General features: G+C 41.5%; 1 protein-coding gene across 1 annotated transcript; it reads left to right on the forward strand.

Moving 5' to 3' along the window:
- PLA2G4F (phospholipase A2 group IVF) lies at nt 1-26,409 on the forward strand (the record flags this gene model as incomplete). The annotated part of the gene is made up of 20 exons (XM_081999998.1): nt 1-519; nt 4,586-4,658; nt 7,726-7,862; nt 9,220-9,348; nt 10,770-10,810; nt 11,417-11,459; nt 13,742-13,808; nt 14,104-14,273; nt 16,326-16,439; nt 17,065-17,102; nt 18,044-18,179; nt 18,918-19,054; nt 20,200-20,422; nt 20,983-21,097; nt 22,255-22,392; nt 22,877-22,984; nt 23,867-24,061; nt 24,400-24,566; nt 25,201-25,387; nt 26,180-26,409. The coding sequence occupies exons 1-20, from the start codon at nt 409-411 to the stop codon at nt 26,407-26,409; spliced, it is 2,559 nt and encodes an 852-aa protein (XP_081856124.1). The 5' UTR covers nt 1-408.
- Nucleotides 26,410-27,021: the final 612 nt, after the last annotated feature.

Consider the following 27,021-nt stretch of genomic DNA (forward strand, 5'->3'; position numbering starts at 1 on the left):
TTCTTGTAGGGCATGCTGAAACTCTGAGAGGGTTTGAAACTGCCACAGTCCTAGACCAGGTTGCTGAAACTCTCAAAGAAAACCCGGACTGGGGGTTTTGAGGTTGCGGCTTAATAATCACGGAGCGGCGCTTCCTCCTACCCAGGGCCTCCCTGTTGGGTGCTGCGTTGCTGCCCTTATCTTTTTACCAGCGTTTGAAAAACCTGCCAGCGAGGTTTTGAACGGGGTGGTTTGGCAAGTGCGGGCCACACCTCCGCTTCTCGCGGCTGGAGCGCAGCCCAGCCCTGCGCAGAACCTCCGACCGAGCCCGAGGCCGGCAGCCCTTCGCAGCCAGGCGTGCGGGGACTCTCTTTTATTTTCTGCCTTGCCTTGCCAGGTTTTCTGTGGAGACGACGGGACGTTTTTCCCATGTTCCATGAGGTGCTGCGGGGCCCGTTTCCACCCAGAGTGCTGCCTTTTCTGGCAGCCGTGCTTTTCCAAAAGAAGGAGAGGAAAGAGACGGGGTTTTGCCGCTGGCGGGTAAGCCAAGTTGTAGCGCTGAGACGATCGGTTCGGCAGTGCCTTCCTGTTGCTGCGCGTGTGGAAAAGCAGCCCTGCACTTCTGCAGGAATTAATCAAAAAGTTTATCACTAGGGGAAAATTTTGGGTAACAATTAATGCTAGTGGAGATTCCAGGTTTTTTTATTAAATACAGGGTCTGTGTGAGGCAATGCAGAGCAGGTCTCCGTTTCCTTAGGTTTTAGGGAACAGAATCAGGCTGATGCCAAGTGCTTTTGGGGGGGGGGAACTCCAGCATACTGGGCTTCTTGTCAGTAGAGACAAAGTGGTGCTTATGTGTTTTCTTGCAAAACATGCTTGATTACCATTCCCTTCCTTTCTGCTCTCTGCCTTATCCCACAGGGTTTAATAATCTACAATAGACAAAGATTAACGATGACTTCACCCCCCTGTTCATAATGCAGTGCAACCACATTAGATAAAGTGGTTTCAATGTGTTTGTCCTTTAAATGGTTTATAATCATTCCATTGTATAAGAGGGTCTGGCCAGTAACCTCAATTTTGAATTGCACTAAACTGTTTGCGAAGGAGCCTTTGCATAGGAGGTCTCATCTGTCACCTGATTACCTGTCAACCCCCCCCCCCCCCAATTCTACAGCTTAAAATTGAGATGGTTATTAAATGTCACAAGAAGGCTTGCTGCCTGTATGCCTCTCTGCACTCCTGCTTGCTGTGTGATAAAAATTACCTTCTTGACTTGTTTTAATGTTGTTGTCTGGTACTTGGGAAACCTGGTCTACCCTGAGACTAGTGTTAACCTGCCATGATTTCCATTAACCAGTAAACTACTGGATGTGATGTTTCCCCTCAGGTGCTCACTATATAAACAAATAAAGAAATTAGACACTACTTAGCGACATTGTGCTGGCTGGTAGGGAGAGATTTTGCATTGACTAGTTAATAGCAACTGAGTAAGGAGAGGGACAGCAAATCACCCTTTTGGCTTTGTAGGTGAATTCAGTATGATCAGATCTCTAACTTTCCGAAGTTTGGCCTTAGTTTCACACAACTAGAGACAAACAACATAAACTGAGGGCAAGCCCGGTGTTTGCAACTGCTGTTGTGATACTGAGCTGCTTGCGCTACTCATCACCTGACTGGTGATAAAACTTGCCTTCCGGAAGACCATGGTTCTTGGGGCTGGGTCTGAAGTCTCCTTTTGTGACTGTGGGTGCACACTTGTGGAGGAGGAGGGAAAATGCTAGGGGTGCCTAGGAAAGCCAGGAGTTTGCTTTTGAGTTTAAAAGCAAACTTGTGGCACTGTGGCTGAAATAAGGAGGAAGGGAATTTTGGGCAGCAGTGTTTACTTGGGAGCAGGAACAAGATGGGGGTGAAAGTGTTCCCTTGGTAAACTGGATATTTCTTTGAGCTACCTGACTTGCCCGGTAGCAGTGAACACAAAAGAAAATACAGCTTAGAAGTTACATTTTAATTGCTGTTGACAACATTTCTGTAATGAAACTGGCATGCTTATTGTGAGTTCTCTGTGTCCACTGAGAGATGTGGAGTGGATCTCAGCACGTGCTGTATAAAGGCAGGTGTTCTGGGCTATATGAGAATAAAGACTACTGGGTCCTGTAGCTGGGATAACCTGTTTTGCAGTTGCTTGCTGCTGCATCAGCACCCTCAGCAGGGCTGAGTGAGTGTTCAGTCTTGTGTGCTCATTTAAGGATTTCAAGGGGGTTTTTTTTCTTCAGATGCACTTTCCTGAGCTCTGGAAAAGGGAGCTAGAAGCAACTAGAAATTGGTTGTTTGCATCTGTCATGTATATTGGTATGTTGTCACATACACTGGTATAGGCAGAACTATCATTATTTGTTGTTCATTTCCCATACAGGTTTCTTGCCCGACTTTTCCCTGATGTGCTCAGATAGAGCATATCTCATACTCTCATGCTTCATTACTCTGCAAGCTCACCTTCTAACATGTTATGACCTTGCTGTGCCTTGGCTAAAAGATAAGTAGAAAAGGCTCATGGGAAGGTTCTGGCATGTTCTTGGGCGCACAATGAAATGTCTGTTGCATTATATGCCCTTAAATTATGACATGGGTGTGGAAAATGTACCCTCAGCTATGTAATGACTGCAAATCAATGGTTATTAGGAGACCTTTGGAAAGGACTTTCTTTTGAACGTGTAACTATGTGTTGACAGATGGTGTGCAGTAAAAGAGGGCTATGCTATCTTCAGGGTGTTCTGTGTTTCCTCTGCTGAATTCCTCTGCGATTCCAGGAGATAGTCAGGCCATGTGAGTGAAGATTGTTTTGACAGCAGTGGGGGTGTGATCATGTAGCTTCATTTCTCAACAACCTGAAGAGTTGCAGCACCTTTAGGAAGTAGGTGAGAATAACATATGCAATCTCTAATTTCTCTTTGTAGTTGATTCCCCAACTTGAAAAGAGAAAGGAGGTCAGGCTTTGCCTGAGAAACTAGTGTCAGTGACTGAACAAAGTACAGGTGATTAGGAAAGGTTTAAAAAGGAAGAAAAACTAGCATCTGAAGGGTAGAGCTCATGGTGAAATTTGATATGAAGGCATGTCTTGTTCCCAGAAACAAATGAGGGAAGGAATATCTTTAACTGTTGATACTGCAAATAAGAGCCCTTTAAGAGGAATAGTAGTATAATTGGAGTTTATTTGCACAAATTTAATTTGGCACCTGTGTGTGAGATATCTTAGACTTAGTGTAAATTTTACCCTTTCCTTGTTGGGTGGATGGCACTTGGTGCAAAGATGTTCAGTATATGTATGTCTTGGTTTTTATTGTGTTGTCCAAACCCTGTTTTGCAAAAGCTGGCAAGTATCTTAAAGTGATAAGAAATAAGGAAAATTCCACAAGTATGTCACTGCTTAACATACATATTACAGTCCCATTTATAAGATAAGGAATATTCAAGAAGAGTTTAACAGTTCAGGATTCATTGGTTTCCTTGAGATCCTAGCTAGTGATATGTAGGGCCTACTTTTTTATATATTTGGAATTCTACAGCTTTTTTTAAGCAAAGAGCCTGTTGAATTCAGTGGAGGAGTACTTACTGAATCTGAAATTAAACTCTGGTCTTAAGCCAACCATGTAGAAAATGATGAATGTGAAGTAGTGACCACTGGCGAAAAGCATTTTGAAATGGGATTTAAGAATAGAAGAAGTTCTTAGCTGGGCAGGATTCTGTCATAACTGATGGAAATGAGGCAAAATCCCATTCTGTTCATGTGCCTTACACAATCTTCTGTCCAGTCTTAGCACTAAATCCCAGCTCTTTTCTCTTGTCTTCCCCTGCCCTCCCCCCTCGTCTTCTTCATTATGATCTAGGATTCAGTCAGGCTTTTTTTCCTTTTCACATCTGGGCCTTTAGATACTAATACTACTTTCCAAAAATAGCCTCCCAGAAGCTTTCAAGAGCAAGGATTACATTTTGATCTGTTGATAAAGTGGCATGCATGTCTAGAGTGCTAATCCAGTAACAGTCCAGAATAAACAGGAATTTAAGGTTTGTCTTTTCTTGCTCAAACTGCCAAGAAGTATGTGTTACTACAAGAAAGTGGTTTTTTTCTCAGTGTAAACAGTATATGCTTTCTATATCTTTAGACCATGCTGTTAAGATTCTTGCCATGTCTGCTATTACTCAAGCCTGCATGTGCCCTTGACAAGAACTCTTAACCTAGCCAAGTCACGATTAAAATTATTGGAGCAGCTTCAGTATCTGTTTATACTTCAGCAGGAATTAATTAATAAAGCAATTCAAAATTGACCTATAATTAGAGGAAACCCTTAATAAGGGATTTATTTTCTGAAGTCCGTGAGGAGTTACCCTAAGACATCACTCATTGTCGTGCTGAAAGAGAACTGAGTTTCCTTCTAGACTCCTTTAGTCTTCCTCCAGGACACTGAAAGCACTCTGTATGTTCCCAAACTGACTCATTAATAGTTTATTTTGGGCTGACTGGTCTCATCCATTTCTCTGAACTGAACTGGTGTGGTTATAGAACAGGCATTGCAGTTATGTGCTGAGCTTGTTCCTCTCTTTTCAGTGGGAGAAGCACCCTTACTACAACCTAACTGTAAAAGTCCTCCGAGCCAGAAACATCAAGGGTACAGATCTGTGTAAGTATTTAGTCAAGGTAGTATGAAAACATGGTTTGTTTAGTGAACACCTGTAACACAGGTAGCATTGTTATGGGAACTTCTTACCTAGACATAGTGTATTGCCTTTACGACTGAGCAAAGGCTTCTGTTGTAAAGCATTATATGTATTTTAAGGGCTTGATGTGAGGCCAAGCTGCAGATTAACCTTGCTACTTTGCAGAACAAGGAAAGGTAAGTCCTGGTAATCTTTTACTTACCTGCTCCTTTGTACATCTACTGTGGCCCATTCTGTGTTCTTCTGTCTGGATTCAGCCCTCCAGTCATGGCAAATTTCACCCTTGCTGCTGCTGAACAGTCTTCTTGCACCTGGAAGTAACACTCTTCAATTCAAGCTTCCAAATGTTTATTTTTCTCAGTTGTAGTAGTGCTTTCTTTCATGTGTCTGCTATTTTTTTTATGTTGTTGAAGATATTTAAGGAGGTAGGTGGTTAGTTGATTCGAAGACAAACTGCTTTTTACCTGTTCCTGCTTTTTATAGCATGGTATATATTCCTTTCCTCAAGCATCTGTGTTGAGTGAGGTTCTCAGGGCTGTTTCAGCATTTGAATCTTTAAAATTAATTTGAGGTTTAATTCCTTCAGATTTAATACAGTAAGGTAGTCTGTCTGCCTTAAGTTTATATCTGGCATCCAACATTGAACTACTGGAATGCTAATGCTAAAAGGGAATGGAAAATCCTCCTGAAAGGCTGTGGGCTAGAATCACACTGTGAAGAGAAGTTCTTTTTATGGCCCTTCTGTTGAAATGAAGAATGGTTCCCGTACTCGTGCTGTTAAAGGGGCTTTAACTGTAAGAAGGAAGGACTCTGAGACAATCTGTTTTTTTCAGGAAATGGAAAGCTCAGCTCTTGGCCAGACTAGATGAGGGTATAGCAGTGGTGGGTATTGTCTACTTGGACTTTAGGAAGGATTTTGACACTGTCTCCCATAAATTCTCATAGAGAAGCTGATGAGGTATGAGCTGGATGAGCAGAGAGAGAATTAGATTGAAAACTGGCTGAAAGTTGCTGAGAAAACTGGCAGAGCTTAGAAGGTGGTGATCAGTGGTACAAAGTCTAGTTGGAAGCCAGTAACTGTCGGTGTAACCTAGGGGTCAATTCTGGGTCTAATATTTTTCAATGTCTTCATTAGTGGTCTGGATGATGGGGTAGGATGTACCCTCAGCAAGTCTGCTGATGTTACAAAAGTGGGAGGAGTGACTAGTACACCAAAGAGTCATGCTGCTATCCAGAGGGACCTCGACAGGCTGGAAAAGTGGGTTGACAGGAACACATGCAGTTCAACAAAAAGAGGGGCCAGTCTTGTTTAATATCTTTATCAATGATCTGGATGAGGGGATCGAGTGCTCCCTCAGTAAGTTTGCAGATGACACCAAGCTGGGTGGGAGTGTTGATCTGCTGGAGGGTAGGAGGGCTCTGCAGAGGGATCTGGGCAGGCTGGATCGATGGGCCGAGGTCAGCTGTATAAGGTTTAACAAGGCCAAGTGCTGGGTCCTGCACTTTGATCACAACAACCTCATGCAATGCTACAGGCTTGGGGAGGAGTGGCTGGAGAGTTGCCTGGCGGAAAGGGACCTGGAGGTGCTGGTTGACAGCCGGCTGAACATGAGCCGGCAGTGTGCCCAGGTGACCAAGAAGGCCAACAGCATCCTGGCCTGTATCAGAAATAGTGTGGCCAGCAGGAAGAGATTGTGCCCCTGTACTCGGCACTGGTGAGGCCGCACCTCGAATACTGTGTTCAGTCTTGGGCCCCTCACTACAAGAAGGATGTTGAGGTGCTGGAGTGTGTCCAGAGAAGGGCAACGAAGCTGGTGAAGGTTCTAGAGCACAAGTCTTATGAGGAGCAGCTGAGGGAACTGGGGTTGTTTAGTCTGGAGAAGAGGAGACTGAGGGGAGACCTTATCACTCTCTATAACCACCTGAAAGGGGGTCTGTAGTGAGGTGGGTGTTGGTCTCTTCTCCCAAGTAAGAAGTGATAGGGCAAGAGGAAGTGGCCTCAAGTTGCGCCAGGGGAGGTTTAGACTGGATATTAGGAGAAATTTCTTTACAGAGAGAGTGGTCAAACATCGGAACAGGCTGCTCAGGGAAGTGGTGGAGTCACCATCACTGGAAGTATTCAAAAAACATGTAGATGTGGCACTTCAGGTTATGGTTTAGTGGGCCTGGTGGTGTTGGTTGATGGTTGGACTTGATGATCTTAAAGGTCTTTTCCAAGCTCTGTGATTCTAAGTGGAAGTCCTGCATCTGTGGAGGAACAACCCTGTGCACCACGCTGGGACTTATAGGCTGGAAAACAACTTTGTAGAAAAGGACCTGGGGGCCCTGGTGGACAGCAAGCTGACCATATGCCAGCAATGTCCCCTTACTTCAAAGGTGGCTAAGGGTATCCTGGGCTGCATTAGGAGGAGCATTGCCAACAGGACGAGCAAGGTGGTCCTTCCCCTTTACTCAGCAGTGGTGAGGCTGCATCTGGGGTACTGTGTCAAGTTCTGGCCTCTCCACTACGAGAGAGATTGAGACTACTGAAGAGGGTCGAGTTGAAGGGCCAATAAGAATGTAAACAAACTGGAATGTCTCTCATGAGTAAAGGTTGAGAGATCTGGGACTGCTTAGCCTGCAGAAGAGAAGGCTCAGGGGGATCTTACTGATGTGTACAAGTATCTGAAAGGAGGATGTTAGGAAGATGGAGCCGGACCCTTTCACTGGTGCCCAGTATCAGGACAATAGGCAATGAGCCTAATATCAGCAGTAATCTTTTTTGAAAAGTTGATCTTCCTCATTTTGAATAGTAGTCCCTTTTATGAAGGGCTTCATGGTTTGGATGAACTAGAAAAAAGAAAAATATGTACCTAATGTTCAATTTGTTGCTCCTTAAAGATGTGCACTTCATTAAAAGATTTTTCTTTACAAATCCAGCCTTAAATCTGCAAGTTTGTGATGTGATGCAATCTGGAAGATGAGAAGCTCATGGGAAAGAGTATGTTTGATTAAAGTTGTTCTGATGTCTGTCTCTACGCTCTGCTCTAGTGTCTAAGGCAGACTGCTACGTGGAACTAAAGCTGCCCACTGCATCTCCAATAGTCTCCCGAACTCAGGTTATTGACAACTCTGAAAACCCAGAATGGAATGAAACTTTCCAGTATCGAATCCATAGTGCTGTCAAGGTAGGGAGTGCACTTTGTGGAACTGGTTGGACTACCTGCATTTGTGTACTGGCTTACTTTTGATACTTCATTCAACACCAAGGGATCTTTATTACCCTTAAAACCAGTGTTGCTTGTAAGATGTCAGTTGTCTTCAGTGGTACAAAAAGCTGTACTATGTGTGTCCAGTGATAACCACAGCAGTTTGTAACTGCCCTCTCGTGTAAGATGCAGCTAGAATTTTCTATAAACATCCTTGTGATGCAACTCAGGGAAGGGAAGTTATGGCAATACCTGGTAGAGTTCAAGGAAATTTCTTGATAAAGCAAGGTTCTATTTGAGGATTGCCTCTGTTTTTACAGAGTAGCTGTTGCCTTCTTGTAGCTCTACTTGCCTTACACAGACAAGTGGCTGAGTGAGGATAATGGGAACTAAATCTCAAATCGCTTTGCCATTTAATTCATTCAGTCAAGTTTTGCCATCATAGTTCCTATGATTGAGAAAAGCAAAAGTCAAACTCTTAGAGACAGTTTATCTGTCTGCTGTCTGAGCAGGACCGACGAGTAGTGAAAAAAATCTTCAGACTGTTAACATTCATTCTCAAAATAGACAGTAATGGTAGAGGGAAGAAAACTGTACTTTAAAAAATTAGTTTTAGTACGGCACTATTGCTTTGAGTAACATCCTAGGCTTTGGAATAAGGCGCTTGTTAACAAGAAACTATCCCCCTCACTGAAGTACTCTTCCATAATGGTTGGTGACAAAGGTGGAATGGTAATTGACTTAAATGGTAAGAAAGTTGCAAACTAAGCTCTAAAGCATGTGAGATTATTTTTCTTCCCTGGCAGGCTCCTGAGGCCTCAATCTGGTTACTGCCGCCAGGCAATGCCAGCCCAATTCTAAGTCTTGCCTCCTTGAAAACTAGTTGCTGCAAGGCCAGGTTTTGGAGTGCCATATGTGCTCATTGTATCTATTCCAATCAGTTTCTGCTGGACTTGCCTGCTCCCAGGCAGGGCTGTGTGGGAAGTGATAGGTGCCTGTAACACCCTAGACTGAATCATGCTGAAGGAGTTGAAATTGCTGTTGCTTCCTCCGGCAAATCTGTGCCTGAAGCCGGTCGAGAGTACTGCCACGTGCATTCAGCTGGGGCCTCTCTAGTTGGGAAGTTCAGAAAATGTTTTAGCTAAAGAGTGTCAACTAGGAGCTTTTTGCTTAACTATGCTGTAAGTCCTGCTGGAAAAGAGTGAATTCTCTTCAGGAGTGGGAAAGGGGAAGGGTATTGGTTAATGCATGAAGTGTTTATTGTATAAGGCTACTCAGGACTGTGGAAGTGTTTCTGTGTCTTCGTCTGAGGCTGTTTGTTTCTGTTTGGTTTTAGAACATCCTGGAATTGACACTCTATGATAAGGATGTCCTTGTCAGTGATGAGCTCACGTCTATAGTCTTCGACGTAGGGGGCATGAAGCCGGGTCAGCCCCTGCTGCGTACTTTCAGGTTGAACCCTGAGGTTAGTCCCTGGCTTCTTCCCCGGTCAGCTGTGAGGAGCTGCAGCTCATCATTACAGAAGTCCAGCAGTACTGCTGGTTGATCTCTCTCTGTTGTAGAAGCCAGAAGAGGAAAATGTGTCAGCAGGCGAGAACAGCATATATGGTTTTACTGATATCTGAGGTGTTTCTAAAATCCTTAGTGATTTTTTTTTTTGTGTGTGTGTGTTCCAGAGTCTTTGGAATGCCCAGCTAAATGAAACTTGGGATGACTGCTGTCTTTCAGAAGATGTTCAAACATCTTTAAAGGGAATTGATTTTTCAGGAGACTAGAGGGGCATAAACTGGTCTTAAAATGAAAGACATTTGCAGTCAGCAGTCATTCTGAGGACTGCAAACTGTCTTATTTAGTTGATCATCATCAGTTTGCAGCGAAGTTTATTGCTGTAAAGGTTCCATATATATTTAATAAGTCAAAAGCCTAAGAAAAGGTTATTTTCCCTGAGTTATGTTCAGTTACATTTAACCTCTGCTTCATGTGGGTGACATCGATGTGTACCAGCTGCCCTCAGTCCCTGTGCATCAATCTATGGACTTGCAACAAGACAGCTTTTTTTATATAGCTAAAGCTATATAAGCTAGATCACCAGTCTGATCTTTTGTAACTGCCTTAAACACATTGGTACTATAGGCCTGGATTAAAGGTGAACTAATGATGTGTTTTCTGGAGAAGCGTGGATTCAGTGCCGTTGGTGTGTTCAGGAGCGGACTGCCTGGCATGCAGTTAGCAGGGAGGTGTTGGTCAATGTCTCTAAATGATTTGTGATCACGGAAAGAGGCTTAGTAACTCCCTTGTTCCCATCTGATCCATGATTATGGAACTGGAAACTTCAACTTCAGTAAAGAGAATTACCCAAATTGGGTTCTACTTGGTTATTTTAAAAGCTGCATTAGGTGTGGCATGAAGCATTTACTGTATGCTGTGGCAGGGGGAAAGATGGCTGGATCAAAGTCTGTACAAGACAAAGACAGCAATGAGCTAAGAGTGCAATCTGCTGAAAAAATAAATGGGAGGGAGCAGAAAGCATCATGTAGAAGCTGTTTGCAGAGATGCGCTACAGTGGTACTTGAGCCAGAAGAGGGTGTTTTTTTTCTCTTTAGCAGAGTAATGGATCTGAGAGCTAACTCTCACTTGTGTGCACTTGTGTCTTCAAACATAGATGTGTCTGGTCATATAGGGTATGCCCGGGAAGAGAGGAATGTTTAAAGAACAACAACAGAAGGCATAAATTTAAACCTTCCAAAATTTAACTAGAGCTTTTGCAAAAGCAACAAAAATAGTTACTATAGTTTGGAACACGAAGAAAGCTTAATCTCTTGGAAAAACTTTTCATGATTATATTCAAGATCAAGGGTCACCTGTGTCCAACTTTTATTTTCAAAGGCTAATGAAGAGCTGGATGTAGAGCTCTGCTTGGAGAAATGGTGAGTCTTATCTGAAGAGCTGAATGAACTCGTGCTCTGCAGATATATTGTCTTAGTTGCTTTTTCTGTGCAGGGACACTCTTGCCCATAAAAAGGCTAATGCTTTACAGTTCTCTGTGGTGTTCAACTTGATTTGCTGATTGTTGATCACAAATATCCTTAAAGCTCCAGTCCACAAAATTTTTGGGGTACCAAAAAAGAAATAAAATTTTGTTGAACTTCATGGGAATGGCAGCACTGCAAAGGAGATGAACATTTTGTGGATGAGTTACTTAGGAGTGGAAAGCTTACACAGTTAACTTTGCAATATAAACAACTCAATATCTATCTGATAGTTTATCTAAGCTCAGCTTTCCTCCATGTTATCAGAATAACTGAGATGGGGAGTCCTTATAGTACATGCTTACAGTTGCAGAGGAACTTTTTTTCTGCAGTGTTTTCCCCCCATTGCTCTGTGAAGGGAAATATACTTGGTGTCAGTCTAGTTTGCATAGATCTCTCACACTGAGGACCTTTCTCCCTCACCTCTTATCCAGGTGGTTTGTAAAGTAGGATAAAGCAAATTAAAACCGAAACTTATTTGCATTAAATCTCTTCCTTTCACAGCTCAGATGTGCCTACAGAGGTATTGACCAATGGAGTCCTTGTGGTGAGTACATGGAAGTCAATTACATGTATGTCTGAATTTATTCCTGAAAGTAGATTTTCAGTAGTGAGAGGACAAGAATTGTTGAGAATTCAACTCCTGCATCCAGATAGCTCCTATTCTCTCCAGCGTCTGCCTCTCTTTTTTTAATTTGCTGATGTAAAAAGCTTCCTCAATTTTTAAAACTTGATACCATCTCACAGAAAGAATATCTCCTTTTTTTATTCCAGGGGGCTGTTTTAAAAGGTGTAAACAAAAATGTCTTTAGGAAGCTAGCGAATCTTGCAGATTGCTAGAGTTTTCTAGCCTAGATGCTGGCCAGGTATAGTCCCCCTTCTTAACACCTATTATTTCTAAGTTTTTATCAGTGCCTTTAGTAAAGTAGGTGATAACTCCTGAGTCTGAGAGTGGAAGGCTTCATCTTGAGGGATTTGTCTATTCTCTTGGGGCAATCAGTCTAAGAAAATGGGTGCATTATACATTAAAAATAAAGAAGTTACCACCTCTTTTCTCCCCTCAAAAGAAAGGGACTGGAATGATGTTTTTTTAATAAAGAAAAAAGGATGCGAAAGAGCTCATCATTGTTGAAATGTAGAGTTTTAACAATTTTTCAGGAAAAATTGGTGGCTTTTAACAGCACAGTTCTGCAAACTATTTCACGGGAGAGTCTTTTGAGCTTCTATTTCCCTTAACTAATCATAGAGCCATGGAATAGTTTGTGTTGGAAGGGACCTTTAAAGGTCATCTGGTCCAACCCCTCTGCAATGTGCAGGGACATCTTCAACTAGGTCAGGTTGCTCAAAGCCCCATCCAACCCGACCTGGAATGTTTCCAGGAATGGGGCAACTACCACCTCTCTGGGCAACCTGTGCCAGTGTTTCACCCCCCTTATTGTGAAAAATGTCTTCCTTATATCTAGTCTAAATCTGCCCTCTTTTAGTTTAAAACCATTACCCCTTGTCCTATTGCACTAGGCCCTGCTAAAAAGTCTGTCCCCATCTTTCTTATAAACCCCCTTTAAGTACTGGAAGGCCACAGTAAGGTCTCCCCGAAGCCTCTTCTCCAGGCTGAACAATCCCAACTCTCTCAGCCTGTCCTCCTAGGAGAGGTGCTCCATCCCTCTGATCATTTTTGTGGCCCACCTCTGGACCCACTCCAACAGGTCCATGTCTTTCCTGTGCTGAGGGCTCCAGAGCTGGATGCAGGACTCCAGGTGGGGTCTCACCAGAGTGGAGTAGAAGGGCAGAATCCCCTCCCTCAACCTGCTGGCCATGCTTCTTTTGATGCAGCCCAGGATACAGCTGGCCTTCTGGGCTGCAAGCACACATTGCTGGCTCACGTCCAGCTTTTCATCCACCACTACCCCCAAATCCTTCTAGGCAGGGCTGCTTTCAATCCTGTCATCCCCCAGCCTGTATTGATACCAGGGGTTGCCCTGACCCAGGTGCAGGACCGTGCACTTGGCCTTGTTGAACCTTATGGGGTTCGCATGGACCCATTCCTTGAGCTTGTCCAGATCCTCTGGATGGCATACTGTCCATCAGGTGGACAACTACACCACTCAGCTTGGCGTCATCTGCAAACTTGCTGAGGGTGCACTTGATCACACTGTGTATGTCATTGCTGAAGATATTAAAGAGTACTGGTTCCAATATGGACCCCTGAGGGACACCACTTGTCACCGATCTCCATCTGGACATTGAGCCGTTGACCGCTACCCCCTGGGTGTGACCATACAACCAGTTCCTCATCCACTGAAGAGTCTTACATTCAAGCAGTGGAGTAGTTTCTTATCTTTTAGATCAATTATGGCCAATTAAGTGTCTCAGCTGCTGGCCTAGAAGGGAAGCTGATGATTGCAAGGTGTGAGAGTCTAAATATCGTGAGGACATGGACAATCCAGGACAGAAAATCATGGCAGAATTTATGAAGTGCTTGCTTGGATCTGAACAAGTACTCACACATGCATTACAAAAATGTGAAATAACAGAAAAATCCCAGGTGTTGAGAACTTGTGCCTATGAAGTACTGGTTGCAAAAAAAAACGAAACAAAAAACAAACCAGTAACTGGAAGAGAAAGGGTGGTTTTGATTTTGAAACAAGGAAATAATCCTGTCCTACTGAAAGAAAACTTGCTCTTTTATTTGAAAGATTAAAATAATCCTTAGCAGTTTTTTTGGCAGCTTGCAGCTGTAAACTGACACCTACTATAGCAGGTGGATTAAGCTTCAACAAAGTAGTGAACTAAAATCTCATAACCAGAGCTGATTTCTTCTTTTCATAGGTCCATCCTTGCTTGGCTCTGCAAGGCACTGTCAATAAAGAGGAAAAAACAAAGGAGAAACAGCAAGGTAGGACTGCCTGCAGAGTTTGTCAGACGTACTTTTCATCTTGCTTATTCCTTGTGAGAGGGGAGACTTGATTCTCTGTACAGTGCATTTTTATTTACTGACTAGAAAATTGACTTTTAAAGTTAATTTTGCTTTTATTTTTAATACTAAATGATATTGGGTCACTTCCACTAGGTACCACACAAGAGAGATTTTATTTATGTTTTCATAGTCTTAGATATACTTAACAAGTATCTGATTTTCAGCATTTATTTAAATGGCTCCTGTGGTCTAAACTTCTTATTCTAATGCACAGGGAACTGTGAGGTCAAGCTGTTTGTTCCAGGGGCATATCAGAAGCAGCTGTGTATTCCTTGGAGACCAGACAATGAGAAGGATTATGGAACCTCATTTGTCTTTCATGTGGATAAAGAAATGTGTCCAGAACTGCAAGTGGAGCTGGAGCAAACCATATCTGTCCTACAGGTAAGCATCTGTGCTGACTGCCACAAAGTTTACAGCTCACTTTTGAATAAATTCACTCTGAAAACAGTGCCTTCAGTTCATGAAAATATCCTTAAACATAAATTGAACAACCTTAATTTGATCAGAAGGTGGCCAGGGACGACTTCAAATGTTCAGGGATGTCAGTTTGGGGTATATTATTCAGGTATGTGAGGATGTCAAAAGCTTGCATTGGAAGCAAATTTCTTGTGGAGTTCTGGTGGAGTCATCTGTGTCTGTAGTGCTAGGGACCAGCTATTATGAAGGTTACTCATCACTTCCAGATACACTTTTTTGATCCAGCTTAACTCTGTAATGTTGTAACTGCTCAGATAATTTTCTAGGCTTGAAGCCTGTCAGAATACTTCTGTTTATGTATTAGGAATTTATGGGCAGAGAGAGAAGTTTTTTCTCTACCATTGCTTTTTACACACTACTATTTTTTTATTTTAAAAATTGAATAAAAACATCAGGCTTTTCATTGCATCTTTTACACTGGGTAAGGAGGTGAGCTTACCTTAAAATTATACCCTCCCCGACACTAAAATATGTTCAAATTGGGGATTAAAAAAATCTGAATCTGCACATGCTTGCTACACGACGATATCTTTCAGCTGTTGAGATGCTCTGTAGCAAGTCTTTTCTGTTAGAAACTTGCAGAGCTCATGCCACTTGCAAAGGTTTATTTAGCTTTGTCTGTCACTTCACAGTTTCTGCAGTGTGTGTAACCCATAGGAGTGACAGAATAGTCATTGTGATGATGGCTCCAACATGGTCAGACAACAAAAATGAGAGCAAGGAAACTATTTATTCTGCGATGTTATTCATCCCCACAAGCAGCTGGGCAGCATGAATGCAGATGGTGATCTTGACTATTCTAGAGGCGGCTATGGAGAAGAGAACACAGAAAGGAATATGGAAGAATAGCTTTGCAATGGGGTTGTTTGGGCAGCAAACATAAGCTGAAGAGAGAGACCTCGACTTGAGTGGTCAAAAACTCAGAGCCAGGCTAGAAAAACCATGGTAGAAGTCAAGCAGGGAGATTGGCCCAAGTGGTAAACGTCAACCAAACCACCCCTGGTAGCTAGCAGAACATACTCCTTCAAAAGCTGGCATAGATCACAAAGCTATCCAGTCTGACTTCTCCTCGCTTATCGGAGGTAGGAGAGTACCAGGAACATTGTAATGTTGCTTGCCCTGTACCTAAATGCATGTTATTTGCCCCTGTTAGGAGGAGGACGGTGGGCTTGGAGGGACATTTGACGGAGGACTGATGTTTTTGGTCAGAAGACATTTGTGAAATCTATGGGTAGTTCCTTGTCTGTCTTCAGTCCTTCTTGTGAGAAGGGTGACAACCTGTTGTTTCTTTAATGTGCTGCCTCCTCCCAAGGGTTGAGGCCTGCGGTGGGTGTAAAGGCTCCAGCCCACCTGGTAGGCTGTGTAGGTCTGAGTGTGTCCCTGTGATACGAGGGGCTTTTAAATATGACTTTTAAATTTAGGAATCTGCACACAGCTCTCTGCTAAGAGAGCTTGCTACTGGCTAATAAAATATGGGAGAAAACTCGTTTTCTGGCAAACTTTAATTTTCTCTGCTTGTAAAGATGATTGGGTTTTAATTACGTGCTCCCATGTGTCCCTAAGGCTACTATCTTATTTTGTGGAACTTTTTCTGTATGTCTAGCGCTGTTGCCTTGTTAGTATATTTTCCAAATTTTGCTGTGAAGACAGGATGCAAATTTGCTTTTGTGGGCTTTCTGACACATGTCAGAACACAACTATTTTGGGGGAAATTTTATATTTTGAGGTGAAGATTTTTTGCTGGTAGTAGACAGCTATATTAAAAATAAAATGAAATTGAGTGACAGAAATAATTCCAGCAAAGATCTGTCAAGCAGAGAGCAGGAGAATCTTGAAAAGCATTAGACTTTTGGGAAAGATTTAGTTGTAATGATCTTAAGGATTGTTTGCTGTATTGACATAGGAAAGTCATATCTTTTTTCTGAAGAGCTCAAATAACATTTTGTTTTTTATTAGGATGGTATGAACCCTGATATTGAAAAGCATACTACAGTTCTGGGATTGGGGACTGTGCCAGTTAATTCCCTTCCTATTGGACAAAAAGTTGATAGAATCGTTTCTCTGGGAGAGGTAATGTCAACATTTTGCACTTGTTTTAACACGCTTGGGATAACTTTTTCCTCCATTGCCTATAGGCATTTGGAAAGTTAAGCTGCACGTGATTCTTAGAAGCGCTGTTTTCTTGGATGTTTCATCTAGAATGAAATACTGAGATTACTCAGTGCAATTCTTCTAAAAATATTTTCATACGGTTGGACCATGAAATATATAAATATAAATTTTGTCACTTTCCAAAGCAAAAGGTTTGTTATGTTGTGAAAGAAAAATATCAGAGGAGGAGAAAAGCAAGGAGCTTGCAGAAGAAATAAATTTTCTTTTTCTTCACCCTGCTCTCTGACTGCATGTTTTGATTTTCTGTGGAGACTATTGAAAATATCTGAAATAGGTGCAAAGGAATGGTGTTCCAGAGATGTAATTTTAAGGGTGAGAGTGGTGGTCTGGTTAGTATCTAGTGACCCCGTTGATGTCATAACCTCTAGTTAGTAGTTCCGCCTATGTAGCTATGTCCTGGTTTTGGCTGGGTTGGAGTTGTTTTTTCTTCCCGATAGCTGGTATAGGGCTGTGTTTTGGAGTTGATATGAGAATACCATGACAAGTTGCTATCAATTTCAAGATGTGTTCTCTCTTTTCACAGGGACAAAGTTTGGATATGAGTTTGAAAACTGAAGAGAGGTAAGTGGGAACCTCAAAGACCTCTAAAAATCAGGAAAGGCCTTTATGCTCATAGTGAAGATACTGCGTGACTCTCCCTGCTGTTCTGGGGAGCTCTGTTGTTTCCATTGATCTCTTGGGGTAGATTAAAGAACATATCTTTTGGTTATTTTTCTTCTGAAGGCTGTGACTCTTCACTTTGCAGATACTATCTATTGGATTGGTGTCAGTCCTGCTGAAATATGAACAAATTTTGTGTTCCTAATACTTAAAATAGCCGATGGTGTAAATATTAAGTAGTTTTGTCCAGTGCAGATAGTTCCCAGAATATGTGCAGGGCTGTACTGACAAATAGGAAAGGACATCTCAGTGTGTGAAAAGCTTGAACTACAAAATAGAGGAAGGGTGCAAGAAAAGAGTGGTAAGGAAAGAATAACACACAAAACCAAGCAGCTGGCTAGTAAGTTGATAGGGTCATTGGGTACATAGTCATTAACTGAAGATCCTGCTCCCCTTTTACAAACTCATAGCAAGTTTATTGGTATTCGATTGTCCCCTTTTGCCTCTGAAGTTCAGAAACTTCTGTGTTAAAATCGCTCTTCCCCTCATTTCTCCATCCATGTCAATACATGATCTCAGTTGCTTCTCATGCAGTCGTCTTCACCTGCTGAGAATGTTTTCTTCCATTGTGAAATTCCTGAAGCTTAATCTGAATACTGTTTGACATAAGCTTTGTATTTATACATTAAGGGAGAAATGCAATAGGGAGAAGTTTCATTTTCAATTCCAAAATCTGTTGTTACGAAATAGCTGGTGTATAGACATACACTAGAACTTCATTTAAGAGTTTGAGCTAGTGGTTCAGATCAGCACCTAGATTGTGCATTCACAGAAACTGCTTGTCCCTGGTAATAACAAATCCTCGAAAATTTTGTTGTTTTTGGTCTTAATTTCTATTTCAGCACTTGGGATCTTGATATACGTCTGGGTTTTGACCTCTGTAAAGAGGAGAGAGAATTTTTGGACAAAAGGAAGAAAATAGTTTCTGAGGCACTGAGGAAGACTCTTCACTTAAAAGAATCCCCTCCAAAAGATGAGGTATTGAGCACAGTGCTGTAGTGAGATTCGTAAAATCCTTTGTGCTTGGTTGATAATTAGGTACTGTAGGATTCTTTCCCTGTAACCAACAGAAAGCATGGTTCGCATTCACCATGGTTTGAGGGAGATCCCTGTGATGTTTCAGTTCTGAAGTCTCAAATGTTGCTATATTTCTAAAATTTTTAGGGAGATGTGTGTGTATGTTTTGGAAGACGATTGAAATTTCAGAATGTATGTACTTCCTTTAGTTGAACTCTTGTATCTTGGGCTTTGAGCTCTGAGTTGTGATGGGAAAGTCTATTTCAGAATGATTAAATTGAAGCTCAGACCACAGGAACAGCTTCCTAATTGGTGATTTGAGGACACTGTTATATCTTGATAGCCTGATGCCTTGCTCTGTGATCTTTGGGTGCTGTTATAAGAATGATTTTTTTTTTGTTCTTATGTGTATATTGTATGGCATGCAAGTAAATGTGTGATAATATATATAATTTCAGCAAGTGACTGTCCCTAAGATGACAATGCTATGTTTTATAATAAACAATATATTTCAATTTCAATTACAAAGTAGAGAAAGGAGTTCTGGTTGAAATCAAACCTGAAATTACTTGAAATGTAAATAGAAATGGAGATTTTACCTCTTATTTTTATAAGAATGAGACTTAAAGGGGATTAGTTCTGTAACTTACTGGCAATTCAGAAGCCTGTGATTGTGACTCTTGAGGTTGCTGTCTGCAGGTTCCAGTCGTAGCAGTACTGGGGTCTGGAGGTGGGATGAGAGCACTGACATCGTTCTATGGCAGTCTGGCTGGGCTTCAGCAGCTGGGCCTTTTGGATGCTGCAATGTATCTCAGTGGGATTTCTGGCTCTACTTGGTAAGTTACATGCAGTGTTGATTCCAGAAATTTACAGGTGAATATGGTAGTGTTGATGCAAAATAAGGCCAAAACTGCATTTGTGCCATCTGTAGATAGACAACAAAGTCAAATATTTTATCATTTCCCACCTGTGAGTTCTGATGGGGATCCTAAAGAGTCTAAGACTCATTATCACTTGTAACCCATACAGCTACTGGCTAAATTTATGGATCTGCTGCTTTTGCAAGCCTGGCAGTTGAATATTAGAATATAATTCATGACTAGAACTGCTGTGTGTTCCCTCGGAGCCCTGACTTTGAAAATTTTCCCTATTTCCTTGCTCTCGCCAAGAAGGTAACTGAGGTGGTGCAAGTCACTGAAAACTTGTCCACACCGACCACTACATCGCCACCTTCCAAAATGGCGTATGAATAGAAGAATAACACCGGCTTGCCCTTTGGAGGACTGGAGCCATGTGCTGGAATGTTAGACATGGCTAGAATGTTTCAGGAGCTCAGTTCTTGGAGTTTGTGGCGAAATCATCCCTCATAAGTACACATTGTTTTCGTGAAATTATTTCACTGAGGAGTTGGGCTACCTGACGGCATAATCCTCCCTTTCAGAGCTTTGTGTGTTAAACTAACTCCTGTGTACCTAGTATTCTTCCACCAACCTTGCAATCTGGCCTGCCCCTTTTGGTTCAGAGACAGACTTTCAAACAAATGTAGGCGTCTGTTCAGGTGGATGGCCGATAGTCCAACCTAGTTTCTCAGTTAATCGGACCCGTGTTCTGATGAAGGCTATGGCCTCCATTGCTGTATGTTGGTAGTACCCCTGCTGTCAGCCAGTCTCTCAGGGTTCTTAATGGCCTGGAGTTAACTCATATTTATGAACTGGTGCATGTGTGCTAGCATATGATGCTTGGAACATCCTTGAAAGGTAGGTTAGCAATCGGGATGAAGTTGTCCTCTAAGTGTCAGGGTTTTCAGCACGTTTTAGAGTTCAGAGATCCATTATAATGGTCTCTTTTCTCTTTGCGATATTTTATCTTTTCGCTAGATTTCTCAAGCTTTTAGTTCAGTGCTGCAGCCCTAATTAGAACTAGCTAAAATTGTTTACGTGCGGGTCATTATTACTGATGACATTAATGTAAGCATTTTCAGGTGTTTATCAACATTGTATCAAGACCCTGACTGGTCACAGAAAGACCTTCAAGATGCAATCAGAAGAGCTCAGGGTACTGTGTCCAGCAGCAAAGCGGGGGCATTTTCCCCAGAACGCTTGAAATACTATTTCCAGGAGCTGAATGCAATGGAGACTAGTGGACAAAAAGTTTCCTTTACAGATTTGTGGGGCCTAATTGTGGAATATTTCCTACAACAGAAGGTAAAAGAGTTCATGTTTGGATGCGTACTGCTCTTTGTCTTTCAGCTGGGAGCTCTGCCCGCCTACATGTTGTGTGTCAAGAAACCAATTACCCTCTACCTTTGTGAGCTGTTGTGGAATAAGCATAGGGAGCTCTCATCTCTTTCTGCCCTGGGTTTCCTGGCACCCTTCTTTAGTAAAGAATTTCAAAGTCGTATAGATCAGTGCTGTAGAAATATGTAGTGTTTATTTTGGAATGACTGTCACTATATTAATAGCTTTTGTATTGGGTAGGTTAAGCCTGAGAGAATGATGGCATTACTGTGCAGTATTTGCAATGCTGATTGAAATCAGAAATCAGAGGGGTAACTAGTTTATTAATAACACCGTACATTCTAAATATGCAACTGCAGAAATATTGTGGCAAAATATAACCATATGCGTGGACAGAGGCAGGAAAAGGGACTTTGAATTAGTAGTATTGTTAGTCAGAAATGCTAAGCACCAGCTTCAAATTGTCAAAGTATGGGTACAGAACTTACTTGACTAAAGTGTGGTTCTCCTTCCTTGCATGTGACCAGGAAGATCCATCAAAGCTGTCTGATCAGCAAGAGGCAGTGAAATGGGCCCAGAACCCCTATCCTATCTATGCAGCTGTCAATGTGAGACCCAATATTAGCAGTGGTGACTTTGCAGGTATGAACATGGCAAATTTATTTTTGTTTGCTACAGTCCATAAATTCCTTTTACCTATCCAGTTCCTTGGGCAGTGAGTAGGTGACAACAGGAAAAGTGGCTCAAGCAGCAGTTGGCAGTGCAAGAGGCAATAGGATACTGATTGGCAGAGTGTTATCATCCTGATGGCAAAGGTCTTCATCATGGCTATAACAGAGAAATGAGATTCAACTCTGCTGGCCATTCCATATGTTTTGCTAGAAAGTGCCTGAAATTATTAGGAGCTGAGAGGGAAGATTCTTGCAATACACGGGTCTGTCTGATTCAGAGAATTTAAGTCCTTGGTAATTAGGTGACCTGCTTTGTTTTATACTCTCAGATAATCAATTTGTGTAGGATTCATGTAAAATGATGGATTGGCAACCTTGCAGCATCCATCATCAAAATTGTGGTATTTAGCAGCTTGGGTTCTTGCTGGTTATACAATTACAGTAAAAAGATGAAGTCCAGTCCTATTCCAGGTCATTTGAAACTTTAAATATGATGCAACAAATGAGGGTAGATACAGGGAGACAGAAACACACATTTGTGTCCATCTGTGTACCATTATGGGACTTTTGTTTGTTTTGTTCTGGAGGAGGAGTGTGTGTGTATGACAATGAATTTGATTTCTAAATATTTGTAGACAGTTTTCAAGCATGAGGAGACACTTTGGTAAGCAGACAATGAAGTCTGACACAGGGGGTCAACTGAGTTTTCAAGTCAGTACTGTAATAGTTGCTGAGAGTTGGTAAGTAGTGTGAAGAAAGGCTGAGAAAAGTGAAGTAGCTTCTATTTGTGAAGGAAAAGGGAGCCCTCATGATGGTTTAAAGTTGAAGTAAAATAGGCAGGTTATTTCTGCAGTAACAAAGTCAAGACAAGCAAGATGGAATTCTGCCTGCCCCCCCAAGGGGCAGGAAGAAAAGAGGTTGTATTTAGTAAATGAAAGCCTGTACAATAGTTGTTGTTAATCATGTGTAAAATAGGCTCCCTGAGAAGAGTGGCAGGGAAACCCATAGTGATGGGGAGACTGGAGGGAGACTCCCTTCTGTCTCCCTTGTGTGAACAGACATTAGATGAGGTTTTTTTTACCTATGTTTACTCTGGGATAAGTAAATATCCTGTTGGCTTGTTCTCAGAATGGTGTGAGTTCACACCTTATGAAGTTGGATTTCGCAAATATGGAGCTTTTGTCCGAACAGAGGACTTTGACAGTGAGTTCTTCATGGGACGGCTTGTCCAGAAACATCCAGAGCCTAGGATTTGTTTTCTACAAGGTATGATCTTACAGCAATGGATAAAATGGCGAGATGGAAAAGAACTATGCTCCTTTTGGGACTCATCAACTTAAACCTGTGCCTTTTTGTCCCTTTGTAAAGAATTTGAAGAAAAAAATGTAAAATCTTTCTCCAGAGGTTTAGGTGCATGTTCACAGTATTATGCCCTGAAGTCTTGAGTCTGTAAGAAGACTCTATTATAAGCTGCCTGTCAAAAAACTTCAGTTTAGGTCTTCCCATTCTCTTGCCATCTTTCCCTTGCTGATAGAAGAGCTTTTCTCTTGGAGAAGTTTCTGCATTATATTATTACATCAGAATTTGCCACATGATTAACTCAAAGATTTGAACAGGTGATGTTTGAGTTCAAATACTAGGGGTCAAGCAACAGCCCTCACCCATGACAAATGGCAGCTGAATTATAGGCCTTTTGGTTACACTGTGAAAAGCCTTTTCAGTATTAAATTCTTCTACCTTTCTCCTGCAGGAATGTGGGGCAGTGCCTTTGCTGCAAGCTTGGATGATATCTGCATGAAGGTGATTGGTATAGGACTGGGCTTTTTAGATCCTTTCAAAGATGTTATCAAAGTTGTAGGTAAGAACATACATTAAAATAGTAGTATTTTTGTTAAAGATTCCTTGTTTTGGAATGACACAAATAATATGACTCAAATGTGCTGTGTGTAGTTTTCAAGATTAGCATAAAGGATGGATTTGGACAGGCCTTTCTTGAACTGTGTATTATTCCCTTTCATCACACATACAGTGAAGAGAGTAATTATAGTTTTTCAGTATGCTTTCTATTCCTCCTTTTTTTAAAAATTGTATCTGACTGACTATAAATTTGGGCTAGTTCTGGGAGCCATCTTAAACACACGTTGCAGTGCAGAGGTCTTAATCACGAGAAGAGGAAGAATAGAAGCTGGACTGCTAAGTAGGAGGTGGAAAATAAGTTTTCAGCTCCCTCCTTGGTCTGATTTTATGTTTATGCATTGTTCGCCATTTGTACAATGCTTCCCGAGCAGTGAAAAGGAAGTGTATTAAAGGCTGAGAGTTGCTCAGGTACATAGTTATAGCCTTATAGTAAGTAGGCGTTGGAGAGATTCTTTCTTCTCTGCTTTTGCAGCCCTAGTTTCCCCTGATGTGCACACTTCTGTTGTTGTAAGTATAAATGCTACTCTGTGTGGATGACTGTTGTCTTATGAGACAGAAGATGTCATCACTTGGTAACAAGGGTTTCTTTCTGTGGGTTTGAAATGAATATAGTTTTATGAGTAATGCTATTCCCTTTAAATAGGGCAGGTAAATTATCCAACTATAGAATATGCAGCTTAAATTTCATTACCATACTTTTTTATTAGAGGACAAATTCACCCTTAGGCCAGCTGGGTAAATATTGTATTAAAAACTCTGATCGAAATATTGGAGCTGGACAAGCATTTTCTATGTGTTCTGCATCCCTCTGTGGCTTCTGCAGATGACTGCCGAAAATTCCATTTCCGAGATCCAACACGACTGAAGACTCGCTTGGTTATACCTGGGGGCCCCTTGTTACAAATTTTTCAGGATTTCTTCAAGTCCCGGGTCACATGTGGAGAAACCTTCAACTTCATGCAGGGATTGTATCTTCACAAAGATTATGTTAACATCAAGAAATTTGTGGCTTGGAGAGGTAAATGAGTCTATAAGTATTTGGGATATAAAATACTGTGTTAATATTCTGTAACAGTCAATGGTACAGAACATAAGTGAGCTCCACTTTGTTCCACTGAAGTCAGGGAATTTACCCCTTCTTACACTGTAGCAAAAACTTTGATCTGCTCTGTATAGTCTGTCATATAAGGCAAGCTCATCATCAGGCTTTACTGGTCAGTCTCAGATGAACGCGTATGTTGGAATGTCCTTTTTTTTTCCTTCTTACAGCCCCAGCATAAGCTTTGTTTGATGCTTGTACCAAGAGGTGTATAATGAATCATTATAGTTACTTGTGCTACTTGGAGTGTCTTCCAGGAACTCATCTGGATGCGTTTCCCAACCAGCTGACCCCTATGGAAGAGAGCTTGTATTTAGTGGATGGTGGCTTTTCTATCAACTCTCCCTTTCCTTTGGTACTTCAGTCGGAGAGGGATGTGGATGTTATCTTGTCGTTCAATTTTTCCTGGGAGGCTCCATTTGAGGTGAGAGATATAGCTGAGCATTATTACATGAAGATAAAAGGACAGAATCATAGTCACAATGGCAGCAGATCAGTCAACGCTGAATACAAACACTAATGAAAGAATGCATTACAATAAATCCTTACATCTTTCAAATATTATTGTATTATGCTTTTTACTGTAAATGTCATGAGGAGATGGAAAGTGGCAAGTGTAATAAGATTCAAAACTTTCCAGAAGTCTAAATAAATTGTCGCCTACAATAAGAGTATTTACTTAGCTCAGGTGATCCTTGTTACTTAGATGTATGCTTCTAGTGGAAGAGTGGCTATTGGTGATTTTCTTCATGCAAACAAGTTATTTCCTGTATATACAAGTGCTTACTTCTAAGTGCAGAAAAGTCAAGGTGAATATATTTAGAGTAACAAAACATAAAAAGTTTCAGCTGCATACTATTGATGTTTGGTAGCAGTCTCAGTTCTGCTTTTCATTCTTCTTCTGTACCACCAGTGAGAGAAATTTTCTGCCAGTCTGAAGTTGGATTTCTGTCACTTTTTTTTTGGTGAAAGTCTCCCTCCCTGTGAGGATTGTAGTTACGTGATCTTAGAGGTGCTGCTGGTATTCCATTGAAATTATTTTTGTTCTTTGACAACAGGTTTTAGAGCTGACTCAGAAATACTGTGAGGAACGGGAAATTCCTTTTCCAAAAATCACATTGAGTGAGGAAGATGAAAAGAAGCCAAAAGAATGTTACATGTTTGTGGATGATGATAATCCAAGGGCTCCAATTGTGCTCCATTTCCCATTGGTGAATGACACCTTCCAGAAATACAAAGCTCCAGGTAAGGGAGCTGTATCTTAAAGAGCTATTTTTACAGTCCTTTGGGTATGTTGACAGGGAAAATTCAGTAGGTTCAATGTCCCTCCTTTAATTCTTCCTAGTATTACCCTGCAATTATTACATTGTTACTTTCTTTTCAGGCAGAATCAGCTTCCACCAGTTTTTTGGAACTAAAAAACCAAACTAGTTTTTTTTGAGAAGGGAAAGTGGGAAAAGAGGCTAATGAAAAAAAAGAAAGAAAATCTAAAGGCTGGAAGAATCAAAATTAGGCAATATTTTTGCTTCTTTCTGAACCTTTCTATTTCTATAATAGCAACAAGCAAAAGTGTTTGTAGCAAATTACTTTAATGTTCATCTTTCAAGATGGCAGGGTGGTAGGGTGCTAAACATGAGTTACTATATTTTGAAGATTATATACTAACCTCCTAAGGTCAGTGGAACTCAAGGTGTTAGTGTCTTGTTTTAGTGTAGGACAGCACTGCCAGGAAGAATTTAACTTTGTATTTCTTATTTTGAGCATGATAATCGTGGATGCACTAAACAATTTATCACAATGAAAATGTATTTTAGTCCTGTATTTTGGAGTCTAGTGAAAGTGGAAAGGGTGTTAATACTTTACCTTAAGTTTCCAAGTGTTTTGGATCCTGAAGGAGCTGAAACCTTTGAGGAGGAGCTTTAGGGAAAAAGTTAAGGTTCAACAGAGTTATCTGTGATATCCTCCTTGAAGAATCCAACTGAAATGAGTCTACCACAGCTGGTGGCTTGTTTGTTTGTTTGTTTTTGTCTGCTGCAGGAGTTAAACGTGAGTCAGAAGAAGAGATATCCTTTGGTGACTTTGTCATTGAGTCAAAAGATTCTCCTTACCGTACACTAAATTTCACCTTTGAGCCATACGATTTCAGAAGGTTAGTGGAAGTGAATCGCTACAATGTTCTGAACAGCAAGGACACTCTCTTCAAAACCCTAAACTTGGCTCTGCAAAGGAGAAAGTTGAAGAAAGTCATCAATACATCCAATACATGAGAAGCTTCCATAGCTGAAGATACGGTCAGGCTGCAGTGTATGAAAACCACGTGGTTCAAGACAGAATACTGAAAACTAATAGCTGGAAACTGTTGTCTTGTGAAGGGAGTAGCACACGTGACACTGAAAACTCATTCCAGACAACAGATGGTCTTATGAGAACCCAAGGGACGTACAGTACAGCATGGATGTTGCTTTGTCGTGTGGGGAAGAGTAGGGGATTATCTATCTAACCCAGTATCTCATCTTACAGTGGCTGATACCAGATGACTAGGGAGGTCTATTCAAATAGTTCAAGCATCTGGAGAATAATCTTCCAAACTCCACTGAGTGAAGCACCTCTTTTTGTCAAAGGTGCACTGGCATTTGAGGAAAGACCGATTTCTTCTATACCTTTATCTCTTGCTTTTTGAACCTCTCTCCATGAACCTTTACAGTTTACATCATCTGTCAAGGGACCCCACAGATTGTAACTGTGCACTGAGAGAGGAAATACGTCCTTTTGCTTTCAACTTGCGACTGGCTGATGCCCGTGTACTTTCAAGACTGAACAGTCATTATCTGCTTGCCATTTTTGCCCTTCATGGTTTCAAAGATCCCTGTGATACTTCC

The sequence above is a fragment of the Phaethon aethereus genome, assembly GCF_964289735.1.
Source record: "Phaethon aethereus genome assembly, chromosome: 5".
Taxonomy (NCBI): Eukaryota; Metazoa; Chordata; class Aves; order Phaethontiformes; family Phaethontidae; genus Phaethon; species Phaethon aethereus.